We start from the raw sequence: 24318 nt of genomic DNA on the forward strand, positions 1-24318 counted from the left end.
AGAGACAGACAGAGAACACAGAGAGAAATAGAGACAGAGAGATTGACAGAGACACACAGAGAGAAAGAGAGGCTTGTCTTTTAGGTACTCCTCATCAACACTAAAATTTCAATCTTTAGTATATGTATTTACCCATTATATATGACAAAAAATTCTGTATATTATTTCTAATGTATAATACATATTTTAATCTAGGCTCATGTGTTATTTTCCATGCACAGGTTTTTGTTTTCCTGAACATGGTTGTATTACCTTTTCTTGGGTTTAATGTTTATAATCAGATTCCTTTACTTGCCCGCTGTTTTTAGGAGATTCAGAGCTGTAGTGGAATAGCTTTACTCCAGAGTTAGAAAAGAGTTCACCCAGCTGTCTTTCTGTTTTTCTACTATGATTTTGCCTTTTCTTATATTAGAATAGACTTTAATAAAAACATCGGGAGCTGGAGAAATGGTTCAGCAGTTAAGAGCACCGACTGCTCTCCCAAAGGTCCCGAGTTCAAATCCCAGCAACCTCATGGTGGCTCACAACCATCAGAATGGGATCTGATGCCCTCTGCTGGTGTGTCTGAGGACAGCTACGGTGGACTGACATATAAATAAAATAAATGAATCTTTAAAAAAGAAGAATAAATCATCTTCTTTATTACCATCCAGTTATCCCAATCTCATATTAAAAAGTTTCTGCCCTTGGGTTTGGCACGTTATCTTCACTGCATCTTGAAGTTTGGAAGTTTCTATTGTCCCTTTGATCAGTCTTTCTGTTCATCTTTCTCAACCCCGACTTCTTCCCCCATCTCTCCTGTTCAGTTACCAAGTCACCAGCAACAACCCCATGAGCTGTACTAATTACTAATGTCAGTCACCGGTGTCACGTCACCGGTCACCGTCACTCAGCAGGATCAATGCCATGAGTGCGTCACTGTCCCCAACCAGCCTGCGGCATAACCCACCAATGTCACTCACCATGGTCGCCGACTAGCATCACCCATACTCAGCGCCATGCCTGTGTGGCAGGTGGGGAAGGCAGCATTTCTGCCTTGCAGAGAAGGCCCCATGCACCACATCTCTGCTCCTGGTGCACCCCAAGTGCGTCACTGCCAGTCCATTTGCCAACTTGCTCAATCTGTCCTTTCACGCCATGATGAGAGACTCTTGTGTCTCATGACACTCAATATGGAAAAGGCTCAGGGTTTGTTGTTCTTCACCAGAGGGCAGAAACGAAGATCTAGGAGGCTGAGGTGACTTTCTTATGACCAATGCCCTCCACAGAAATGGAAACAGAACCCCTGTGTCTCAGAGCTCTGGGGTCTGTCCACCATCACTTCATGGTGCATGCCGTCTTTTTAATTTGAGTTTTACTCCTGTGAAGAGACACCGTGACCAAGGTAACTCTAATAAAGGACAACATTTAATTATGACTGACTTACAGGTTCATTATCATCAAGGCAGGAAATATGGCAATGACTAAGGAGCCATGGTAAAGGCAGAGCTGAGAGTTCTACACCTTTATCCAAAGGAAGCTGGGAGCAGACTGTTCTCAGGAAGCTAGGGGGAAGATCTCCATCCCTACCCTCACTGTGACACACTAACAAGGCCACACCTACTTCAACTATGCCCCTCCCTGGCAATCAATAAATGGTGTTCATACTAAAAAGATGTCTCTGTAGATCCCAAATACCAAACAAATACCAAGGAATGTAAAGTGTAGGCTTTTGGAAACCATGCTGGCATTTTCTGGAATGCCTAATTACCAAACAATCTCATGGTTTTATGGAACTGCATTTACACACAAATACAGATACATAAGGGAAGGGTTATCTAGGTAGTCTTGCTAGTTGCTTAAAGTATACTGGACCCTGGGTTCAACTGTCATGTACTATGACAGAGAGAGAGAGAGAGAGAGAGAGAGAGAGAGAGAGAGAGAGAGAGAGAGAGAGAGAGAGAGAGAGAGAGAGCACTAACAATGGACACATTTGCTATCCCAAGATTTCAAATTTTCAAATTCTAGGCCAGCCTCCTTACACGATGATACTCTGACTCAAACAAACATGACAATCAAGCACACATATATCCAATACTTTAGTGAAACATTTTCAGGACAATTCAGCATATGTCCCTTTACTTCCCACTACCCCATTTGAAAAATACATTTACCTGGATAATGAAATACTTTCCTTCAAATCTAACAGATCCATAAAATCAACTGCATCTCTTGCCAACTTAGTGGAGCCCAGAGACTTCATATTTTATCACAAGTTAAGGTGATTCTTTTTGCTTATTAATAAGAAAACAATCTCATTTGCTAAAAGAATACAATTAGCCTAGAGGATACTCAGTGGCTGATTCACAAAAGCCTCTCTACGCGATGACTTCATGAAGGTGGGTGCTTCGTTTCTTCACTAGCTGGTTTTGTTTGTGGTTTCTGCTTTGCTGGATCACCCAATGAGTGTGAAGTAAAGCTCCATCTCTATATCCAGCAAAGGACATAATCCTTATTTTGGCTTCTTCCTCTCTGACGACTAAATTGGAAATCTCTCTAAGCTATAATTCAAAGCTGTAGGTGACCTTAAAGAAGTGATTTTTTTTTCTATGCTACCTTTTATTTTAAGGTAACTTTTCAAATGTAGACCAGGCATCCCATTATGTTTGGCTGTCAAGCACACCCTTCATTTGCATTTCTTCCCACTGCTATAATTTCGAGAACTGGCAGGTAACCAAAGGAGGGAAAAATATGCCACTACCATGTAGAGTGCAATGTGGGCGTTTTTTCTTATTATAATTAAGTACCGTAGATATTCGTGGTTAGATCAAGGTCAGAGGAGCAGAACATCAGAGCCAAGGACTTAGAGGTACAAAGAATAGAAAAAATTGGCTTCCTAAAAGTTTTATTTTTTTCAATAGTAATAGCTGCAGTCTTTGGGTTATGCAATAAAACATTTAAAATTCCTCATCTGTCTTATTTTAGAATGTGCATGCCTGCTGTGTGTGTCCTGAGCCTTTAAGCCAGAATTCTACATCTCAGCTGAATTTTCGTTCCAGACTCTCGTGTGTGTGTGTGTGTGTGTGTCTGTGTGTCTGTGTGTGTATGTGTGTGTATGTGGTGTGGTGTGTGTGTGTGTGTGTGTATGTGTGTGTATGTGTGTGTATGTGGTGTGTGGTGTGTGTGTGTGTGTATGTGTGTGTGTGTGTGTGTATTTTGTCCACCACTGCCAATCTCCACTCCACTTTCTCCTCTGGGTGCACAAAAATAATCTGAAAACTGTAATAACAGCGGATTTTTCTTTAAAGGCTGACTCTCCCTGGCACACAATTATGTGGACAGTAGATGTGAGCTTTCTCTTAAGCCAAATGGATTCATCCATAAAGATGGTATAGCATGTATGTGCAGGTTAGCATGTATGTGCAGGTTAGCATGTATGTGCAGGTGATTTCAACAAGGAGCTACAGTGATGGGTCAGCTGCCATGCCCCTGGCAGACACAACCTCTCACAGCTCCTTTTTCAGAATGGTCTGTTAAGACTCCCCCAGCCCATTGATTAGGGCTCTTTCTTGCTGAGTTCCTTCCCTCTTACACCTACAGCACACCCTGTTTGTCCTATACCTACAGCACACACTGTCTCATGCCTAAAACACACTCTGTCTCACACCTACAGCACACCCAGTCTCACACCTACAGCACACCCTGTCTCACACCTACAGCACACCCTGTCTCACACCTACAGCATACCCTTTCTCACGCCTACAGTACACCCTGTTTGTCTTATACCTACAGCACACACTGTCTCATGCCTACAACACACCCTGTCTCACAACTACAGCACACCCTGTCTCACACCTACAGCACACCCTGTCTCACACCTACAGCACACCCTGTCTCATGCCTACAGCATACCCTGTCTCATGCCTACAGCACACCCTGTCTCACACCTACAGCACACCCTGTCTCATGCCTACAGCACACACAGTCTCACACCTACATCACACTCTGTCTCATGCCTACAGCACACCCTGCCTTGGGTTCTCCTCTTCAGTCCTTCTTCTCATTCCCCCACTTTGATAACCTGATGATAACTGAAGCCCTGGATTCCTTTCAAGAACCACGTCCCTTCATTATGCTTGTCTCTCTTCCAGCATCCCCAGGCCTATGACTTGAATGGTACCCATGGGCCTCTCTCCCAGCCTTAAAAAGCACTGTTACTTTCCACTGAACTTTTGGACTTAGTTATCCTGCATTATCTCAAATGTGACCCCAGCTCAACTCCTAGTTCACCCAGCTACAAATGTACCTCTCCCTCTCTCTCTCTCTTCATCCCTCTCTCCCCCCCAGCCTCCTCTCTCTCCCCTCTCCCTCTCTCTCTCCCTCTCTTTCCCTCTCTCTCTCTCTCTCTCTCTCTGTTGTCTTTCTGTGTGTCTCTGTCTTCCCCTGTCTCTTTCTCATCTTACTACGTAGCCCTGGTTGGCCTGGAACTCACTAAAGCGGCCTTGAACTCATAGATTTACCTCCCTTCACCTCTCCGTGCTAGAATTAAAGGCATGCACCATCACACCCCGCTCATGCCAAACTCTTTTCTCTTCATGATATGTCACCAGCACCCAGCTGTTTAAAAGGAAATGTGGTCATCTCCAGTCTACACACTTCTCGCACACCTTCCCTTCAGATATCAGGAGACTGTTGATCGCTAAAAACATAATCCATTCTGCCTGTGTCTCTCAATGGCTGCTGCATGGCTGCTGCAATCCTGCCCACAACAGCACTCTCTCCTGTCTGCCCCCCCATTTCTTAGCTCATCCCCTGAGATCACCCAGGCATCAAAGGTTACGCTTTCTTTTCCTGTTTATTTTTCAGTTCTAAGAACCAAACTCAAATCCTCACACACATCAGGTGAGCCTTCTCTGACTTACTAACAAACTTGCTCCAGCGTAGCCGTTTTTCCAATTCATTCATGTTTTTTTTTTTTAAATATAGCAAAATAAAGTATAATAAGATAAAATGAAAACTATCACATTGAAGTCAGAGAAGACAAACAAAATCCCAAAAGAAGGTTCTCAAATCAGAGACCCACTTCTTCACACGCACGGGAATTCTATACAACAACACTAAACCAAAAGCCATAATATAAGCCTAGAGACCCGGCCACAGTCTCTGTGGGTTCAGGTGACGCTCCCTCAGGGTAACTTAGTGGCCCTGTTTGCTTGATGTCCTTCATCCCCTCTGGCTCTTCCCCAAGCTCCCGGAGGGGAAGGATTTGATGGAGAACCTCATTGAGGGCTGAGTGTTCTATGGTCCCAGAGTCCCTTTCCATTAGTGTACAGTGTGTGCTATCTCGGTGACACTTACAACCTCTTAATGGATTCCAACACTCCTGGGAGGGACTGCCCATTTCTCCCATGTTCTGTGAAATCTGGTCCCTAGAAAGGCCTTGGCCCTTACCTTCTTGCCAGATTCTTCTCAGTTCCTCCTACCCCAGAGCCTTTATTGCTGCACTCATTGTTCCAGCTCATATCCACTTCAAGGTCTGCCTGACCTGCAGTCACGTTATTGACCCCCGGGCATCTTTCCTCAACACGTACACCTCGGGAAACTTCTGCGTGCCACCTGCAGGAGTAGAGGGCGCTGTTCTGTCCACTGCATTTTCATCAGAGATATGCAGAGAGTTTCCTGCTTACAATGTCTCCAAGACCGCAAAGACGACGTGGGGAACTGTAAGCCCTGCTCTCTGCCATGATGCCAGAGACAAAGACAGCCCCTGGCTGACAGTAAATATGTTGAACCAGTGATCGTTTTCTCCTGTCTTGGGCATGCACTGGGCGCTTTTCTGTGCCAGCAGGACGTTTAGAAATGAGTACTCCCAGTTATTCATCAGTACTTTGGGCCACTTTGTTTCCTTGTTTTTTTTTCTCCCAACTGTGTCAAACGTAGTTTTCTCCCACTGAACCTATTTTTCGAAATACTTCACAACCTGGTCCACAGAACTGTGCTGCTGGCCGGAGAAGTATTACTTCTATGCAATAAAAGGAGTACAGAAGGAGACGTATGTAGGAAATTATGAAAAGCTACATGATGTCTGATAGAGCTAATAATAAGCTATCAGGGTTTACCCTTTGATGTCTTTTTTTTATATTTAATATTTTAGTGTATTTTACAAACACGCTGACAATCATGAGCTTTTCCTCTGTTTTCTTAAATAGGGTCTGATAATCCTTCTACCTTCCAAGTACCAGCATTACGGGAATCTGGGAGAATTTTTTTTAATGATTTGTTAAAGATTGGTTTATTTTTAATTTTGTTTAAATATGTGTGGGAATGGGGTATACACACATGCGCAGGTGTCCTCAGAGGCCAGAAGAGGGCAGCAGATTCTCTGGAACTGGAGTCACAGGCAGTTCTGAGTCACCTGTGTGTTGGGGTCTTAGCTCAGTTCCTCAGGAAGAACAGTAACTGCTGTTAATCATAGAGATATCTGTCCACCCCAAAACTGATTTTAAACAAAGTTTAATGAGCACCAGTCTAAGCTAGCTTTCTTTAGAAATAACATTGTAGCAACATTCAGTTGTTTATGAAGACTGCAAGTGTATCTTATATATTTGAAGCAAACTCAACTTTTCTCTGTCAAAGGAGTCCGCCTGGTTTACAGTCAAGTCATAGTGTGTTTAATACAAGACCTTGAATTTATAAATATGAAGGAAAAGTAAAGAAAATATCTTTAGTAACTAATGATTGCCCTTTAATGGCAAACCCAGTGTGAACCGGATAAAAGTAAATCATAACTCTGCTTTCTACATAGCACAGTTTTTCTTCTTCCAAGAGTTGATCAGCGGTTTAGTTCCAGCTCCTATTCCTGTGAGAAAACACCCACAGCCAATAGCAAGTTGAGGAGGAAATGGTTTATCTCAGCTTCCAGGTCACAATAACACTCCATTGCTGAGAGAACTCAGGGCAGGAACCTGGAGGCAGGAACTGGAGAAGAGAACATGGAGGAGTGCTGCCTGCTAGCTTGCTCCTGGTGGTTTTCTTCGCCTTGTTTTCTTACAGCACTTGGGAATCACGTGCCCAGGAGTGATACCACTCACAGCAAGCTGGGCCCTCTCACACCAATCAACTCAGAAATGTCCCACAGGCCAATCTGGAAGGAACATTAGCTCAGTTGAGGTTTCCCCTTCCCAGACCACTCTAGCCTGCTTCAGGGAGACATAAAACTGCAGCCAGCACAAGTAGTCAGAGTCTGAGCTAAGGAGCAGCTTAAACAAGAATGTAAGAATGTGTCAAAGTTAAGTCACCTAGCCCAGGCTTGCCCATGCCCAAGGGTAAGTCACCTAACCCAAGCCTGCCCATGCCCAAAGTCAAGTCACCTAGCCCAGGCTTGCCCATGCCCAAGGGTAAGTCACCTAGCCCAGGCTTGCCCATGCCCAAGGGTAAGTCACCTAGCCCAGGCTTGCCCATGCCCAAGGGTAAGTCACCTAGCCTAGGCTTGCCCATGCCCAAGGGTAAGTCACCTAGCCCAGGCTTGCCCATGCCCAAAGTTAAGTCACCTAGCCCAGGTTTGACCATGCCCAAGGGTAAGTCACCTAACCCAAGCCTGCCCATGCCCAAAGTCAAGTCATCTAGCCCAGGCTTGCCCATGCCCAAGTGTAAGTCACTTAGTCCAGGCTTGCCCATGCCCAAGGGTAAGTCACCTAGCCCAGGCTTGCCCATGCCCAAGGGTAAGTCACCTAGCCCAGGCTTGCCCATGCCCAAGGGTAAGTCACTTAGCCCAGGCTTGCCCATGCTCAATGCTATATCACCTAGCCCAGGCCCGCCCAGGCCCAAGCTCTAGACTTCATCAGCACACATCCAGTTCTTGTCCGACTTAAGCCAAGTGTCTCATAGAAATAGCCAGGAACGCCTTGTGCCTGAGCAGCTCCTGCTGTGGTAGGAAAGTACTCTCCAATCACTCGTTCTCTAAGGAGCACGAGGGCGGTCACTCTCACATGCTTCTGTCTTCTCGGCTTCACCAATCCTAGGCCTTCCTCAGTGCTTAGAAACAGTGGCAAGCAAGAGGCGAGAAAGATCCGAGCCTCTCTCCTGTCAGCAATTATCCCGCAGCTCTTCCTCACGACCTAAAGACACTTCACAGAGGCCACCAGAGAGCCACAAGTGTAATCATTCTTGGTCACTACCAATTTAGGCTGGATTTGATTCAGTGACTTGAGGTGAAAGGGTGCATATTCAATTACCAGGCCCCCAGCTCCTCAATTAATCAACGGCTGACATAATCAGCCTATTACAAGTCGTACAGAAAAGATCAGATGGAATCAATATCGCCAACCTTATGACCTTATAATAAAGGAAATGTTGATAAGTATTCCTTATTTAAATGTAACAACCAATAGTTTGTTGTACGCTGTGGGTATCTTCCTTCTCTCGGGAGCAGGAACTCCTAAGAGAGACAAAGAAAATGTGTGATGTCATCATAGCGGAGGCACCAGTGGGGTCCTCTCAACAGTGATTGGGCAGGTGCTTACATCTGAGCCAACACAACATTCCTCTGATGGCCTCCACGTCAACCGGGAGGAAACTGCTGGAAAAGCCAACTAGTACAGCCTGAAGTTTTAGTAACATTGTCAGCACTCATAAAGACATTTAAAGATTCCAACCTTTAATTTTTTTGTCTGAAATTTGGGTGTGAAATCAAAGAAGAGAACACGTTTGCCTTTATCTCTGTGTCAAAAAAAAAAAAAAAAAAAAAAAAAAAAAAAAAAGCCTGCCAGCTGCCAAGTAAAATGAGGATTATTTATATTTTACAGAATAGCTCTGGTTCCTGAGTAAGAAATGTAAAAGAAAGTCCAGGTTCTCTTATTCATTAATGAGCAAAGTTAGAGACTTCTAAGAGATTCTGAAATTCTCTATGCTGGCGCTGTTTTTGTCACACAACTTCTTTTTCTAATGTGTCACCATTGATCTTTCCTTTTTCCATTTTCTACATCAGCTGTCAGGCACCACGCTGGGCTGGTCACCAGGAGCCACCCTGTCAGTGGCTCCTTTGAATCGAACCCCTCAGGGGTGGAAGCCTTCTAAGCCAATCTTAATACATTTTGCCCTTAGGAGTCGGTCCTTGCTTCCTGTCTGGGAGGGCTGAAACCCCCTCTCGGTGCTAATATCTGCTATCTCCAATGCTTTGCAGAGTCCTCCCTCCTGACTGTCTCCAGGGCGTTTGTCAGGGCCCTGAAAACACGCTGCCTGCTGTTCTGCCGCCTTGGGCGAGATGAATCCAGTTGGTTAGACCACGCCAAGAACAAACAAGGTGGATGCCACGGTGAACTCCAGGAGGAAGAGACAGAAAATGTCTTCTCCACGCTTTTGCCTCTCTTCAGCTTCCAGCTCGTATACAGAATGTGCCTCATGCAGGTAAGGATGACGGCCAACACTCACCTACAATGGCAGGGCAACTTGGTGTAGTCTCATCCTGTAGCAGTCACTTTTAACCCAGACAAAAGCAAGTTGAGGAGGAGGGGTCAGTTTGGGCTCACAGTTTGAAGGGATACTGTCTGTGGCAGTAAGAAAGGAGCAACAGTGGGAGGGAGATGCCCTGTCACAGTCCACAGATAGGAAGTAAGGCTCTAGGAAACCCACAGACTTCATGGAGGTGCCACAACCTGCCCAAACAGCGCCACCACCTGGAGACCAAGTGTTCAAACAGGTGAGTGTTTCAAGAATACATTCTACATTCAAACCGCAGCCAAGCCACTTTTCTGAGCCTTTGTCGGACTTTCTGAACAATGCAGCCTCCAGTTTTAAGAGCTCAGCAGGGTCTCAGAAACCCGTGGACAGGACCAGCTCTGCAGGACCGGCCAAGCCTGGCTAAAGACGTGGACAAGGATCTCGGAGAACACAGCCCTAAGGTTTAGAATCTTCGTGACAACCCCAGACCAGAGGCAGATTTCGCCTCCCCCTTCTTCAAACCTTTAGAAAGCATCCCCAAGGAGCCAACTGCGTCCACCTTCAGTAACTCTTCAAGTGCGAGTACTAATGAGGACACGCTTCTCTTCCCGCTCACATACAAGCCTTCCGGGATTCGGTCCTTACGCCGGGAGGAAATCAAAGAGAAAACACTAAGCCCAGAGTGTCTTTTGTAGATATATGTGATTTTTTTTTTTAAAACAAATTAATGTAACTATGGTCAAAGACCAACTTATTTACGGAGCAGAAGGAGATGATTATAAAAGTCTTTGAACAAACTTAGGGACTCTTGATGGCTAACCCCAACCCCAACTTAGAACTTAGAAAGCTGGTGAGTGATCTGTGTGCTTCAATCACAGAACCATAGAGACCGAGGGGAATCGCTTGTCTAACCCCAGCTTCGTGTGCTAAAGAAGAGACGTGCACAGAAAATTAAATGGTTTGGGGATTGGAGAAGGTGACCTGTCAGCTAACAGCCATGAGAGAGAACGCGAACGCCAGCTCCTATAAACCCCGGGTGAAGAGGTGAACAAGAAAGGTCCCACGTAGGCTCGTGTGTTCGAACATTTGGTCCCCAGGTGACAGTATCTGTGGAGTCAGAGCCTTGCTGGACAAATTACGTCACTGAGGCAGGTGTTGAGGGTTCAATAGCTTCACTCGGGTTTCTGTTCTTTCTCCTTGTTTCCTGTGCGGGGATGAACCTGTGGTCAGCCAGCTTCATAATAATAATAATAATAATAACAATAATAATAATGGAGATGGTGATAGCAAACTCAGCTCATGACCTATGTTTAAATTTGTATTATTACTGACTGTCCAGTGTGGAGGGAATGCAATGGGGTTTGGTACTTTCACAGAAGTCAGAGGACAATAGAAATTGGTTTTCTTCTTCCACCTTTATGTGGGCTCTGGGGATAGAACCAAGGTCATTAGACTTGTGTGCCAAGCACCTCTTGAGAGTCATCTCTTGGTTGTATTTTTCATTTTTGTGTGTAGAGCAAGTTATGGTGGTTTTAATATTTTGCATCATTGGGGGAAAAAACAAGAGTAGTTTGTGTTGCTTAAAGATTTTATGGAAGTTAAAATTTAATGTCCACAAATAAAGTTTTATCTGAACACTGCTATGCCCATTGGTTTATGTGTGTGGCTGCTCATACTTAAAGATGACAGAACTGAAAAGCTCTCAAAGAACCCCTGTGTGGATCTCCTTATCACCTGTGTGGACCTCCTCATCACCTGTGTGGACATCCTCATCACCTGTGTGGACATCCTAAACACCTGTGTGGACATCCTCATCACCTGTGTGGACATCCTAAACACCTCTGTGGACATCCTAAACACCTGTGTGGACATCCTCATCCCCTGTGTGGACATCCTAAACACCTCTGTGGACATCCTCATCACCTGTGTGGACATCCTAAACACCTGTGTGGACATCCTCATCACCTGTGTGGACCTCCTCATCACCTGTGTGGACATCCTAAACACCTGTGTGGACATCCTTATCACCTGTGTGGACATCCTCATCACCTGTGTGGACATCCTAAACACCTGTGTGGACATCCTCATCACCTGTGTGGACCTCCTCATCACCTGTGTGGACATCCTCATCACCTGTGTGGACCTCCTCATCACCTGTGTGGACATCCTAAACACCTGTGTGGACCTCCTCATCACCTGTGTGGACATCCTAAACACCTGTGTGGACCTCCTCATCACCTGTGTGGACATCCTCATCATCTGATCCTGTACAGAAAGGTTTCCTAACTCCTGCTCCCAACAATGCATGGAAGCTGTGCAGACTGGCAGTCCTCCTGATTGTACATAGGACCAGGCACTAAAACAAGACTCAGCAGAGCCCTCTCCATCGACAGAGGCACCGTTAGGCCCCTAGACCTGAGAAAATACTAGTGACCAAATTACTATCTCTAGACCAAGTTACTAATCGATCCATAGCTACTCTTAAACCATTCTGTGCCAAGAGCACAGATTAGAAATTCCTTATCTTCCTGGTGAAGTGTTATTGTATTTCTCTCCACTCACTGTGTCCTTTTTCTATGAACAAACACTCCTATATTTTGTATTTTGATATTAGTACATTACCTTTCAGTAAACTCTATTTTTACACACACACACACACACACACACACACACACAGAGTCAGACCTCACATTACCTGCTCTTGTCCCTCCCATCCTCCTCTGTCCTCCGATTCCCATTCAATGCCTATCTCCTTTTCTCTCTTTCTCTTTCTCCTCACACACACACACTCACGCAAACACCACACACACATATACATATACATACTCACATGCCTACACACACACACAGGACACACACACTCACTTACTTACATACCAGACACACACACATACACATTGTCGAACATCCATCCACACACTCAGACACAGATACACAAACACACACAACCCACATATGCACACACTCTCATTTGCCCATTCACACACACACACAGACACATACACCACATACACACACATACCACACATATACATACACTCTCACATGCCCATCTACACACTCACACACACACACACTCACTCACACACATCATACACACATGACACACATACACAAACACACACCACACACACACTCATACACACATCACACACATATGTATACACTCTCATATGCCCATCCACACATGCACACACATAATCACACATACTTACATGCACACACATACCACACATACATACCCCACACATATACATACAATCTCATACATCCATACATACACAGACATACACACACTCACTCTCTCTCTCTCTCTCTGTCTCTCTCTGTCTCTCTCTCTCTCTCTCTTTCTCTCTCTTTCTCTCTCTCTCTGTCTCTCTCTGTCTCTCTGTCTCTCTGTCTCTCTGTCTCTCTGTCTCTCTCTCTCTCTCTCTCTCTCTCTCTCTCTCTCTCTCTCATACACACACACACACACACACACACACACGGATTAGCTACTGTTTTCATGGGTGAGGTGTATTTACAGGAACATGGATAGGCTGTACAAGTAAAGAAAAAGTTGGTAAGCTAAACTTTAAGGAAATGGCTGCCCAGTTTAATAAAAAATACCCCAGTGTTTATTGAACGATTATTGTTCACCAGAGCTTCTTAAAGATGGCTTCCAAATATCTACATTTATTTGATGTGGGGGCTGGAAGCCTGCCAAGGCCTGTGTCTGGAGGTCAAAGACACCACACAGGGTCAGTTGTCACTTGTCCCCAGTAGGCTTCAGCCAAGCCAACTCACCGAGCTGGCTTCTGAATAGCTACTTTAATCCTCACAGAAAGAGTGCACAGTCACTGTGATTGTCATACATCAGAGGCTTAGAACCTGAGTGCAGTGACGTGTATAACCACGGTGCATTGGGGAGGCTGCAGCAGGGGGATTACTGTGAGTTCAATGCCAGCCTGGGCTACAGAGTGAGTTCAAAGCTAGACTGGATGCCTGGCTGTACTTTGAGGCCTTGTCTTTAAAATAAATAACCCTCTAAGGTCCCAGTGGATAGATGACTGAGTCACTCTGAATTAGCATACAGCGGCATGGTTGCCCACACTCAAGGCTGATATCAAAACCACCCCTATTATCCACAACGCCTCCCTTACACTCGGCTAAGTATCCTTGACACAAACTCCATAGGTACCAAAATGATATGGAACGGTGTTTTGCTGGAAGTTAAAAGAAAATGTCGGAGCATCCTCCACCAGATTGACCTAGGATTTCTCCACCAGGACAGGTTGAGGCTAGGTTGTGCTGCCAGAAGAGATAATCATTAAATACAAAGGGAATCAGAGAGCCAAGAATAGAACATCCCAGAATTCCATGTTTTAGATTTAGTAGCAATAATTGACCTTCAGGTCCGGGCCATATATTTAAAATATGTTGATATTAAGGCCGACAAGGTTGCCGTTTGACATTAGGGCCTCTCAGAGGTGAAAATGAATCTCTATTGACAGCAATTACTTCGGAGCACTCAGAGGCCTGCGTGGAGTGAAAAAATTTAAAGGTTTAGAAGGGGGTAGATTTTAGAACATGAGGCAGAAGCAGACACGATTTCAGGGCGCCACAGCCTTTCCCTGGATTAGGCGATATATTAATATCGCTTCACTAAAGATTAATGACACATTTGCAACATTATTAAGTTAACAGGTTTCAGTGTCTGTGATTCATGCCGATAATAACTTTATTCCGATTAACAATAATTCTCATTTTGAAATCAGTAACAGAAACCTGCTCTGCTGCTGGGCTCACACTTAAACTTATTCAGCTGCCAGCATATGTGTGTGTGAGTGTGTGTGTGTGTGTGTGTGTGTGTGTGTGTGTGTGTGTGGTAATTTTTATAGAAGCAGAGCAGAAATAGCTAACAGGCCCTTTGATCTTGACCTCTGCACTCAACCAAAGCAACCCCTGTTTATTATCCTAAATCTTACTCTAAAGACTGGGAGATAAACTGTCAGCCGGATGTGTTTTATGTAGGCAGGAGGGTATCAGCCCTATGTCTGAGTAGATGACATGTGGAGACAAGCCTTTATCGTTGGTCAGCTTGTTAATGGCTGTCCAGACTCTGTTGGCATGCCTTGGTATGGAGACGCCATGGTGTGGGTATTGGATCAGAGTATCTCTCGCAGGATGATAGGAAGGTAGGACTCCCACTTTGGGACTAGCACTGCATAAAAAGCAGTTTGTAAAACACATTCCTCAAGGAACAGATAAGTGGGTCTTTGCTCCGTGCCTCTCAGTGGCTTTGTGTGCTCCTGGGGCACATAGAAGCATGAAGCAATGTCCTGCCTTGTATGATATGTCTTGGTTCTGATATGTTGTACCACCAGAGGCTTGTCCTACAGGAAGAGACCAGGAAGCCAGTGCTATGGATTTAGTTAGCATGAAAATTTCCTTAAATATGAGAAAGTTCTTGCCGTCCATTGAGACCGTGAGGTAGAGCAAAGGAAATTCTAAAATTCTGTCATCTTTTGACCTCAGGGTCTGTAGAGGTTGGCTAGTGTGTCAGTCTCCTTTCTCATCAATGTAACAAACTACCCAACACGAACCACTTAAATGAGGAAGGGTTAACGTTGGCTCCCAGTTCAAGAAGGGCCACAGAGTTATGCCATAGAAGACATGAAGTACTCGGTCACATTGCATCTGCAGCCAGAACACTTAGAGCAAACAGGAAGTAAAGACAGGACACCAACCCTCAAAGCGCCACCCCCACCCTACGACTCTTTTAAGTTAGGATTCTACTCTTGAGAGTTTCACAACCGCCCACACCACAACACATGCTGGGGACCAAGTGTCCAAGCACACGCTCTTTGGGGGACAGGGCATTCCACATGGAAACCACGGTTACTAGCACACCAGAGTCAGCTTTAAAAGTAACCAATGGGGCTGACGAGAGATGGTCCAGCTGTAAAGAGAACCTGCTGCTACTGCGGGGAACCTGGGTTCAACTTCCTGCACCCCCCCCCCAGTGCCTCACAACCAGGATCAAGAGGGATCCTATGCCCTCTTCTGGCTTCTGTGGGTACTGCATGCACACGGTGCAGACAAAGCACCCGTGCACATAAAATAAAATAAAAAGGGTTAAATAAAAACATTTAAAAGGGAGCCACAAACACTAAAGATTTTGGTCTTGTTTTTCTTCTTATTACTTAGCTGAGGTTAGAAACAAAGCCCATATGGGAAGCTCAGGGAGACAGCCCTCAGCAAGTAATGTGTCTCTCTATCAGTCCCTTCTCAGAAAAAAAAAAAAATCCTATTTTGTCACCAAACTAGATGTCCTTTAGAAATTCTAGGCCAGCCCGTCCTTCTTGCTTCATGGGAGTGGAAACAAACACCCTTCGTATGCTCTGGTGATTTTGCTTGAACGTGCATGAAGACATAGCCAATTTGAGTTGGGAGGATTTAAGCGTCTTGACTCTGTACCCATGGCCTCGATAATAAAGCTTAATAAACTTGTGTCAGTGAACAAAAGTCAGAACCACGTGCTCTGAATCGCTAACAGTGACAGTGGACTGAACAGAGCATGCGCGGTCAGTCCCAGGTCCTCTGTCAGCTCACCGCTGTGTCACCTGTCACAGAGTGTGCCGGAGAGGAGAGACATCTGATGCCATACAGTCCCTTCAAAGTTAAGCCTCTGCCTCAGTGCCTAACTCCCCTCTTCTCAAATGCAGATTCCTTCGGGATATTATCTTCAGACTATGAATTCCAACCGGAACGTGGGTGGATTTCCGCTGCCGATCGCGCTAATGAACGCCACCAGCCTTCTGCCGTTATTAATTCTGGCGCCCTTTTTGGATTCCTTCAGCAACTGTCTACTTGCCTATGGGAGAGATGGACCATCCCTGTCAGTGTGCATTAGTAAGTACAAGGTAGGATTCGGAGGAAATTGTTTGCTACTTAAAGACAACACCCTCCCACAAAAGGCTTCTAAACTAGCTACATGCCCCAGGCTTTTATCAATTCCAAATAAATAGATAAATAGAGATAGATAGATAGATAGATAGATAGATAGATAGATAGATAGATAGATAGTTAGATACATACATACATACATACATACATACACACATACACATACATACATACATACATACATACATACATACATGAGTGGTAGCATGTAGGTCCATGAATCTTTACTCAGGCATCTACATGATCTCTTTAATCACTTCCTTTAAGCCTCTTGAGAAGTCAGTGCTGCCCTGAATGCTACCAAACAGACTTTCCTGCAGGAGGGCAGGCCTCACTCCTGAATTCGTCCCTAACGTGTCCTTAAACCAAGAAGGTGCTTAGTGAGTCTTGAAAATTAATAGTCTTAATTTCTGAACCAGTAACAAAATGTATTAAAAATTAGTGCTGTGAACATGGAGAAATGGCTCTAAAGCACTTGCCGGACATGAATAAAGCCACGGGTTACATCTCTGACTCTGAAAGAGAAAAATTAATTCTCTGATTCATGGCCCCCGTGTAGTAATTCTTCAGATAGTAAGGAGTAGAGCAATGATTTCCAAAGGTTTATTTCAAAGTGAAACAATTTAAGACAGCTTCCTTAGGACACACACAGTAAGCCATAAAATAAAGTCATCCAGTTAATGGAGAAAAGGCAGCGCGGTCAAGTCTGCCAACCATGGTTAGGAAGACTTTGTCAGGGACTCGCAGGGCAGCTGTATCCGCGTAGCCTGGGCACTCTCTGCCACAGACCTGCCACTATGTGACTTGGAAACACACACCCGGGCTCTCTGTGTACACTTTGCTTGCTTGGAATTCCTTTGAGAGGAATAACATACATAAATCCGGGGTTAGCTCGTTGTGTAAGACTTGAAATCACGCGGCATGCCCAGAACACAGCGCTGATATTCATGGGAAGCCTTACTAATGTTAGTGATTATGGGCCATTTGCAGGGCACACCACTTGTTCATTGATAGGCAAATAAATACATACATACATACATACATACATACATACACACACAGACATAAATAAATACATACATACACACATAAATAAATACATACATACACACACATAAATAAATACATACATGCACACACATAAATAAATAAATACATAAATACATAAATAAATACATAAATCTAAATAAATGAATGAATGACCCAAACTGGAAAGTCCTGGGAAACATCAGACAAGGTAAACAAAAGTGGTGGTTGATGGTTGAGACATGATTCCCTTCAAAGAGTCAAAGGTCAGGCTGCAGACTTCTTTTTCTGGCTGGTTGACCTGTTCTGTCTCTCCTTAAAGACCAGAGGCTGGGACCTTCTGGCCACACACCCTTCCTGCTGTTTTCTGGGCAGGAGGCACAGCTTCTTGTGTGTTTCCTCAAACCCTCGTGCACAATTCTGCCACAACAAGGTGCTTGGTCTCGGTTAGGTGACTAAAATAACCATAGTTTCTATGGCCACCTTCACTAACTTCACAAGTTACCAGAATTTTTTTTCTCAACAGATGGGCCTGACACTATTCTAATAGCATTGAGCAAAATACAAATCCTAATTTTTTTTTTTACAATCTCTGAGTTTTAACATGCTTCTTAGGTCTTCTGATGCAGAAATCCAAGAAAACAGTATTATTTGGAGAATGCCCAGGATTCTCTTCTGAACTTTGAAGGCACAAATGAAAGTACATAGAACCTTGTATGTTTGACTTTTGTGGACTCACTATGAAACAGAATAAAGGAACCTATAGGGAGGAGCCATTGGTGTTACAAAATGTCAAAAATTTGAGCAATTTTATGCAAGTATCACAAAACTTCTGAGGCAGAGCTACTAAATTTATACATGTAATTTTTAAATCTGTCCTGTAGGGAAACAGACAACACAGCTACAAACAGCTTAATTAGAAATCCCTCCTTAGCATAAAGTCTCTTAAGTTCAGCGTAATTTGCTTAACTTTCTCTATGACGTATTTTAAATCGTGGTCCTTCCACAAGGTAAGCTCTTCTAGATAAAGGTGACATAATTCTCTAGCACACCATTTGATGTTGATGTGTAAACTATTCCCCTGCCAAAGAGCAACAAAACCTGTTGGGCAGGAGAAAAAAAAGCTAGACTCACTTCAAAGGAAATGAAGCTTTGCTCCGCTGGGTACAGAGTCTTGGATTCAGTGGTTTCTAAGCCAGACTCCATTCATTCATTCATTTGCATACATGTTCATTCATTTGCATACATGTTCATTCATTTGCATAATGTTTTGCTATGGGAATACAAACATAATAATATGCATCTTTTAAACTAGATATTTGGGTGGATATTTTTATATTCTGATTATGATTATGAGAGATTAACAAGTTTCACCAGGACATGAAAGCCAAACCAAGGGTACTTTCAGATACCAATTTGCATAATTGAGTCTGTCTAATACTAAAATTTCCTTCCTCTTTGAACTCAAATTCCTGAAAATATGAGTGAAGTATATAGGCATATAAATTATGAATGGGCATGTTTTTATGAGTTCCTAGTTTGATCACAGGCATCATCATGTATATAATACATTTAGATGCCTGATAAACCATAATTCAATATACCAAATCTCAGCACAATAGTGTCATCTGAATTCAGGTGTTCTAATTCCGTGGCCATTATACAATTATTAGTGTTGTTGTTATCATTAGAATCATTAGTATTATTCCATTATTATTATTAGCTAGTAGTTATTTTTATTCCTATTAAAATTATATCATTATAATATATTACAATTATATATATATAAGTAGTAGTAGTATTCAGCTACATGTAGCTATCACAGTACAGATGTCAAATTATCAGCACTAATGCTTTGGAATCATCACTGCTGTTTACAGTGAGCAGAAGAAAGTAAATTAAATGGTCCTCTGCTGGCGAAATTCCTTGAAAGTGTGACAAAATATCTGACCAAAGCAATTCATAGGAGGAAGGGATTATTTTGGCTCACACCTGGAGGGCATGTGGTCCACTGGAACCAAGAAGGGACAGTGACCAGAAAATGCTGTGTCAGGTCATACTGCATCACACAAAAGCAGGGAGAAAGGAGGTTGGCACTCCACTCATTTTCTTCATACTCAGCCTGGGACTCCAGCCCATGGAGGGGTGTTGCCACATGAGGTGACTCAGCTCTGGCTCCATCGTGGTGCAGCCTGGACCACACAGGAGGAGGTTCTGTGGAGGAACTGCCTCATCATATCTACCTTCTGTCAAGTCTATAAGGGACTGCCTTAACTACGGATTAATGTAGGAAGGCGTAATCAGTTTTGGGCAGAACCACCCGTGGGCAGGTAGTCCTGACTTGTATTTAAAAAGCTAGCTACTAGGGGCCTTGACAGAGTCAGCAAGCAACATGCCCCCTTGGTTTCCGCTTTGGGTTCCAACTTCCCACGGTGAAAACCGGTCACATGGGGTGTCAGCCATATTATGCTTTCCTCTGCCCAGTTGCTTGGGTACATTGTTTTTCACAGCAACAAGACGTAACTAGAACAGGGTGGGTCTAGGATATCGCTCTCAGACGTGCCCACAGATCTGTTTCCAATAAGATTCCAGATGTCAAGGACTTGACATGAGCATTACCCAGTGGCCCCTCTCGCTGCTATTGTAAGCAGCTGTCTCTTACACTGTCCCACTCCTGACCATATTAAATTTCTACCACTTCAGGAACTGTCATATTCAATCTACATGGGTGGCGAAGACTGTGACAATGTCTGAGAGGCGTAATCACAGCCTGGACTCCTGAGAGAAGGGGAGAGCTCACCTTGTTAGTCAAACTTGAAACTTGACAAATCAATTTGCTTTACCTAGTACACAGGGTGAAAGAGTTAAAATTTTAAGCTAGCCCCACTAATCCTGCCTTGAGGACAAGTATGTCTCAAGGCTGAGAACAAAAACCGCAGACCAACTAGACTCGATAAGGTCTGGCTCTGCAGTCCTGAGAAAAACTACTATGAAGGTCAGTGTTCCCCAAAACAGGGTGATCTGGAGTTGAATCATGTCCAAAATAAGCAGTGTGCCAATTTTAATAAACCAATGAAATTGTTATGTGCCTGTTGCTAACTGCTTATGTAATTTTCCCTATAAATATGTCCCCCTAATTGAGTTCGGAGTCGACTCCTTCATCTCCTGTGTGAGATATGTGTCATCCCCAGAGCTCTGGCCTTCCTGCCACCTCCCATAAACCTCTTGCCTGATTGCAGCAAGACAGGCTTTCTGTGAGTTCTTGGGTTGGAGTTCTCCCAGTACTTGAGTGAGGAGCTTCCCCAATTCCAGTGTCCTTCAAGGGCAATTAAAAGACTATTTCTATTTTATAATGTAAACCATCGAGTTCATCATCAAATAAAATCACGAAGCATGTCAGTCATTAAAAATATCTCTTGAAATTGGGGATGTGGCTCAGTTAGTAGAAGGCTTGTCTGGCCCCTGTTTTGGTCCTAAGCACATCGTAAGTCAGGCATGGTGATGCCTGCCTACAGCCGTACCACTCAAAAAGTGTAAGTAAGATAAATGGTTCAAGGTCATATTTAGCTACAGAGTAAGTTTGAGGCCAGCTTTGGGATGCATGAGACACCATTAGAAAACAGCAGCAGAGAAACAAACAAAACAAATAAGAAAAAAAAGCAAACAAAACACCTATATATACCCTGCAGAGCTGTGCCAGACAAAGTGCTGGTGAGCTCATGGTACTTCATTTTACTTTTATTTTATTCCTACTTTTATATACACAGAGATATATCTATTTAAAGGCCAACCTTGATTTGCCAACATTCTAAAGCTGGTGACATCACCAGTTCAGACTTGTTTCCACTACAAGTATTTCTTCCCTATGCATTCATTACCCAGAGTGCATTTCTGTAACCTGTGGCAATCAGTAGTGAACTCTGACATGCCCCAGTATTAATCTGATTAAAATGAGCCTGATGAGGATTTCTGAAAAGTCCCATGCAAAGCCTGACCACAGAATTCTCTTGGCTTTGAGGTACCATTTAAGTCAAAATGTAGTCAGACAAAATATCTTCAAACGCTAAAGTAGAAACTACTCTAAAATAACCTGAAAATTCAGACTGTGCAGAAAGATGGTTCAGCAAAGTGTTTGGTCCCTTTATACCTAACCAGTCCCTTCCAGTTTGTCATATCACTGGCTGTCATGTGATGTTCCCACTGGATTGGAAAGGGAATGATAGTCAGCCTAAAATCAAAGTCCTGACTGCGGTCACTTTAACTAAAGTAGTTTAGCTCTGACAAGATTACATCCCTTCCACCCTCCTTTCTCTTTTCTACTTTTAAACAAGTACATGCTATCACAGTTCTGGGTTCCCTTGACCTTGTGACTTATAACAGCCTTCCTGCCTCAGCCACAAACACTGGGAGTGCAGGCAGGAGAAGCTACGAGTAGTTGGAATTACTGTTTTCCGTGTGTTTTTCAAACTGACGAGTCGAGTTTTCCTTGAGAAAAATATGATATGCTTGTTGCAGAATATGAACTAGAATAAAGTGTGCAGACAGGAAAGGGGGTCTCTTTTATAGCCATCTGAAGCAGGTAGTTGTCTTCTTAGCTGTTCAGTTGTTTAACAAAGGCACATCAATACCCTCAGGTCTTAATGCTAACATAAAAATGGGAGCTAAGCTTGGAGTGAAGTAGATGGACCTAGTGTACCATCTGAGGCAATGCTTGGACCTGATCTTGTTAAAGGAATGATCTGTTCCACATGCAAAAATTAAGAGACACTGAGGCCCAACTCCTGAAGCGAGATCAGTGGTCCAAAGAGAAACAGTGCAGTGGAAGACTGTTCCACCCAAACACGGAAGCATACAAGAGCAAAACCAATAAAAGTTTTAAAGCACAGGCCACCGATGTTTGAGACTTTATTTTATTTTATTTTATTTTATTTGCATATCACGTGCACACAACAACACCCTAGGAGGACAGAAGAGTTGCCCTGGAAGGGATGGTTGTGAGCTGCCATGTTGGTGCTGGGAATCAAGCCCTGACCATCTGCAAGATCCAGGAGCACTGTTGAGTGCTGAACTGTCTCTCAAGCTCACACCATTTTAATAGTGAGAAGTATCTTCCCCAAAGGCAGCAAACACATGATAATGAAGCCATTGCCAAGTTCATATTCTGTTCTGGAAAGCTGCTAAAAGAAGGATCCAGGCAGAATGTGCTAACCTTCTGAATTTTACAGCTACGGAAAAGCATGAAACATCCGATACATACATCAGACTTCCCACAGACACTCCATAGTCTTCCTAGTGAATAAACTTAGCCCAAACCTTAAAAATTCTAATATGTCCTTTATTGGTTATTAGATCTTTGCCTTAATATATGACGGCAAATGAAATGTTAATTCCGGATGAATTCCAACTTTCCTTTATCTCATTGTGCTCTAGTTTTGAAAGTGTTATGTGACAAGATAATAATGTAACTTATGAGAATTTTGAGGTGTTCATGGGGGGGTCCACAGTCACATGGCCAATATTAAAGCATCTATTACTTGATATCTTCTCTGGAACCATGTGCTCAGTCTTGTAAATACAGATCTACAGGAACTTTAAAACGTGTACATCTTGATCAATGGCACTCTACTCTGGCTATGTTGTGATCTCACCCAGGTTTTTAAAAATTTCTGTGGAGTAGATTAAACTCAGATTGGAATCAAACTTTGGATTTTTTAAGTTATTTTTCACTGGCCTAGGACTGAAGTGGCAAACCTAGGCTTTTAGATCGTTTCTGTTCAGTCAACTCTGTTCCAGATCATCTGAGTAATGTGTGGTATGCCTTAAATGGGCTTATACCCTCTGGAATTCACTAGAAAATTTAATTCCCAATGGGGCAGTATTGGGGTGTTTGGAAGGTGAGAGGTGACTAGGTCATGAATTGGATTTCATGCCCCTGAAAAAGGACCCAATGGAAGAACTCTGTCCCTTTTACCCTCTGACCCATGCCCTGTGATGTCACAAAATTCATCCTTTTCAGAGAATAAATCTAGCATTTGAGGAACCACCTTGGACCCAAGAGCAGCCTACACCAAGCAAGTGAACTTGCTGAACCCTGACAGTGGACTTCCTATCCTTTAAAACTGAGAAAATAAATCCCCACTCTTTATAAATGACCATATTCTACAGGGATGCAAATGGAGAGAAGCCTGAGGAAAAGGAGGTCTAGACAGCCCAAAGTGGGATCCAACTCAAGAGGAGGCACCAAGACCTGACACCATTACTGAGGCTATGAAATGCTCACAAAAGGGGACCTGTCATGGCTGCCTTCTGAAAGACCCAACAAGCAGCTCAAAGAGTCAGATGCAGATATTTGTACCCAAACAATGGAAGAAACTGCTGACCCTGTGGTTGAATTAGGGAAATGCTGGAGGAAGCTGAGGAGGAGGGCGACTCTTTAGGAGGACCAGCAGTCTCAACTAACCTGGACCCCCAAGATCTCTCAGACACTGGATCAGCAACCAGGCAGCATACACCAGCTGATATGAGGCCCCCAACACATACACAGCAAAGGACTGCCGGGTCTGGGTTCAGTCAGAGAAGATGTACCTAATCCTTAAGAGACTGGAGGCCCCAGGGAGTTTATAGGTCTGTCAGAGTGGGTTTCATTGCAATTCCGCTTCCGGTGTTGGGTGTGTGCCTGAGGATGCAATTCCGCTTCCGGTGTTGGGCGTGTGCCTGAGGTTCTCCATAGCTAACAAGCAGCCGGTGATAACAACAGCACAGACAGTCGCACGGGGAGGTGCCAAGAGCACGGGAGGATCCAGGACGGCTTTCTAAGAGTCAGTGCCAGTGTGTGCCACCGTAGGGGTGTCCTGGTGAAAACCCACGCTATCAAGACAAAGATAAAATCCAAAGGCTGATAATACTAATGACCAAGCAAGCAACTCA

The 24318-nt window shown here is 43.9% G+C and overlaps 1 protein-coding gene across 1 annotated transcript in view; it reads left to right on the forward strand.

Annotated features, from left to right (window-relative positions):
* Positions 1 to 24318, forward strand: part of SLC15A5 (solute carrier family 15 member 5) — a gene marked incomplete at both ends in the record, with an annotated part of 88311 nt that overhangs the window by 21751 nt on the left and 42242 nt on the right. Inside the window, 2 exons of the mRNA XM_080914988.1 lie at positions 9161 to 9384; positions 16125 to 16311. Coding sequence (XP_080771114.1) covers positions 9161 to 9384; positions 16125 to 16311 — 411 coding nt within the window. The remainder of the gene's footprint in view (positions 1 to 9160; positions 9385 to 16124; positions 16312 to 24318) is intronic.

Source organism: Micromys minutus (genome assembly GCF_963924665.1).
Source record: "Micromys minutus genome assembly, chromosome: 3".
NCBI lineage: Eukaryota > Metazoa > Chordata > Mammalia > Rodentia > Muridae > Micromys > Micromys minutus.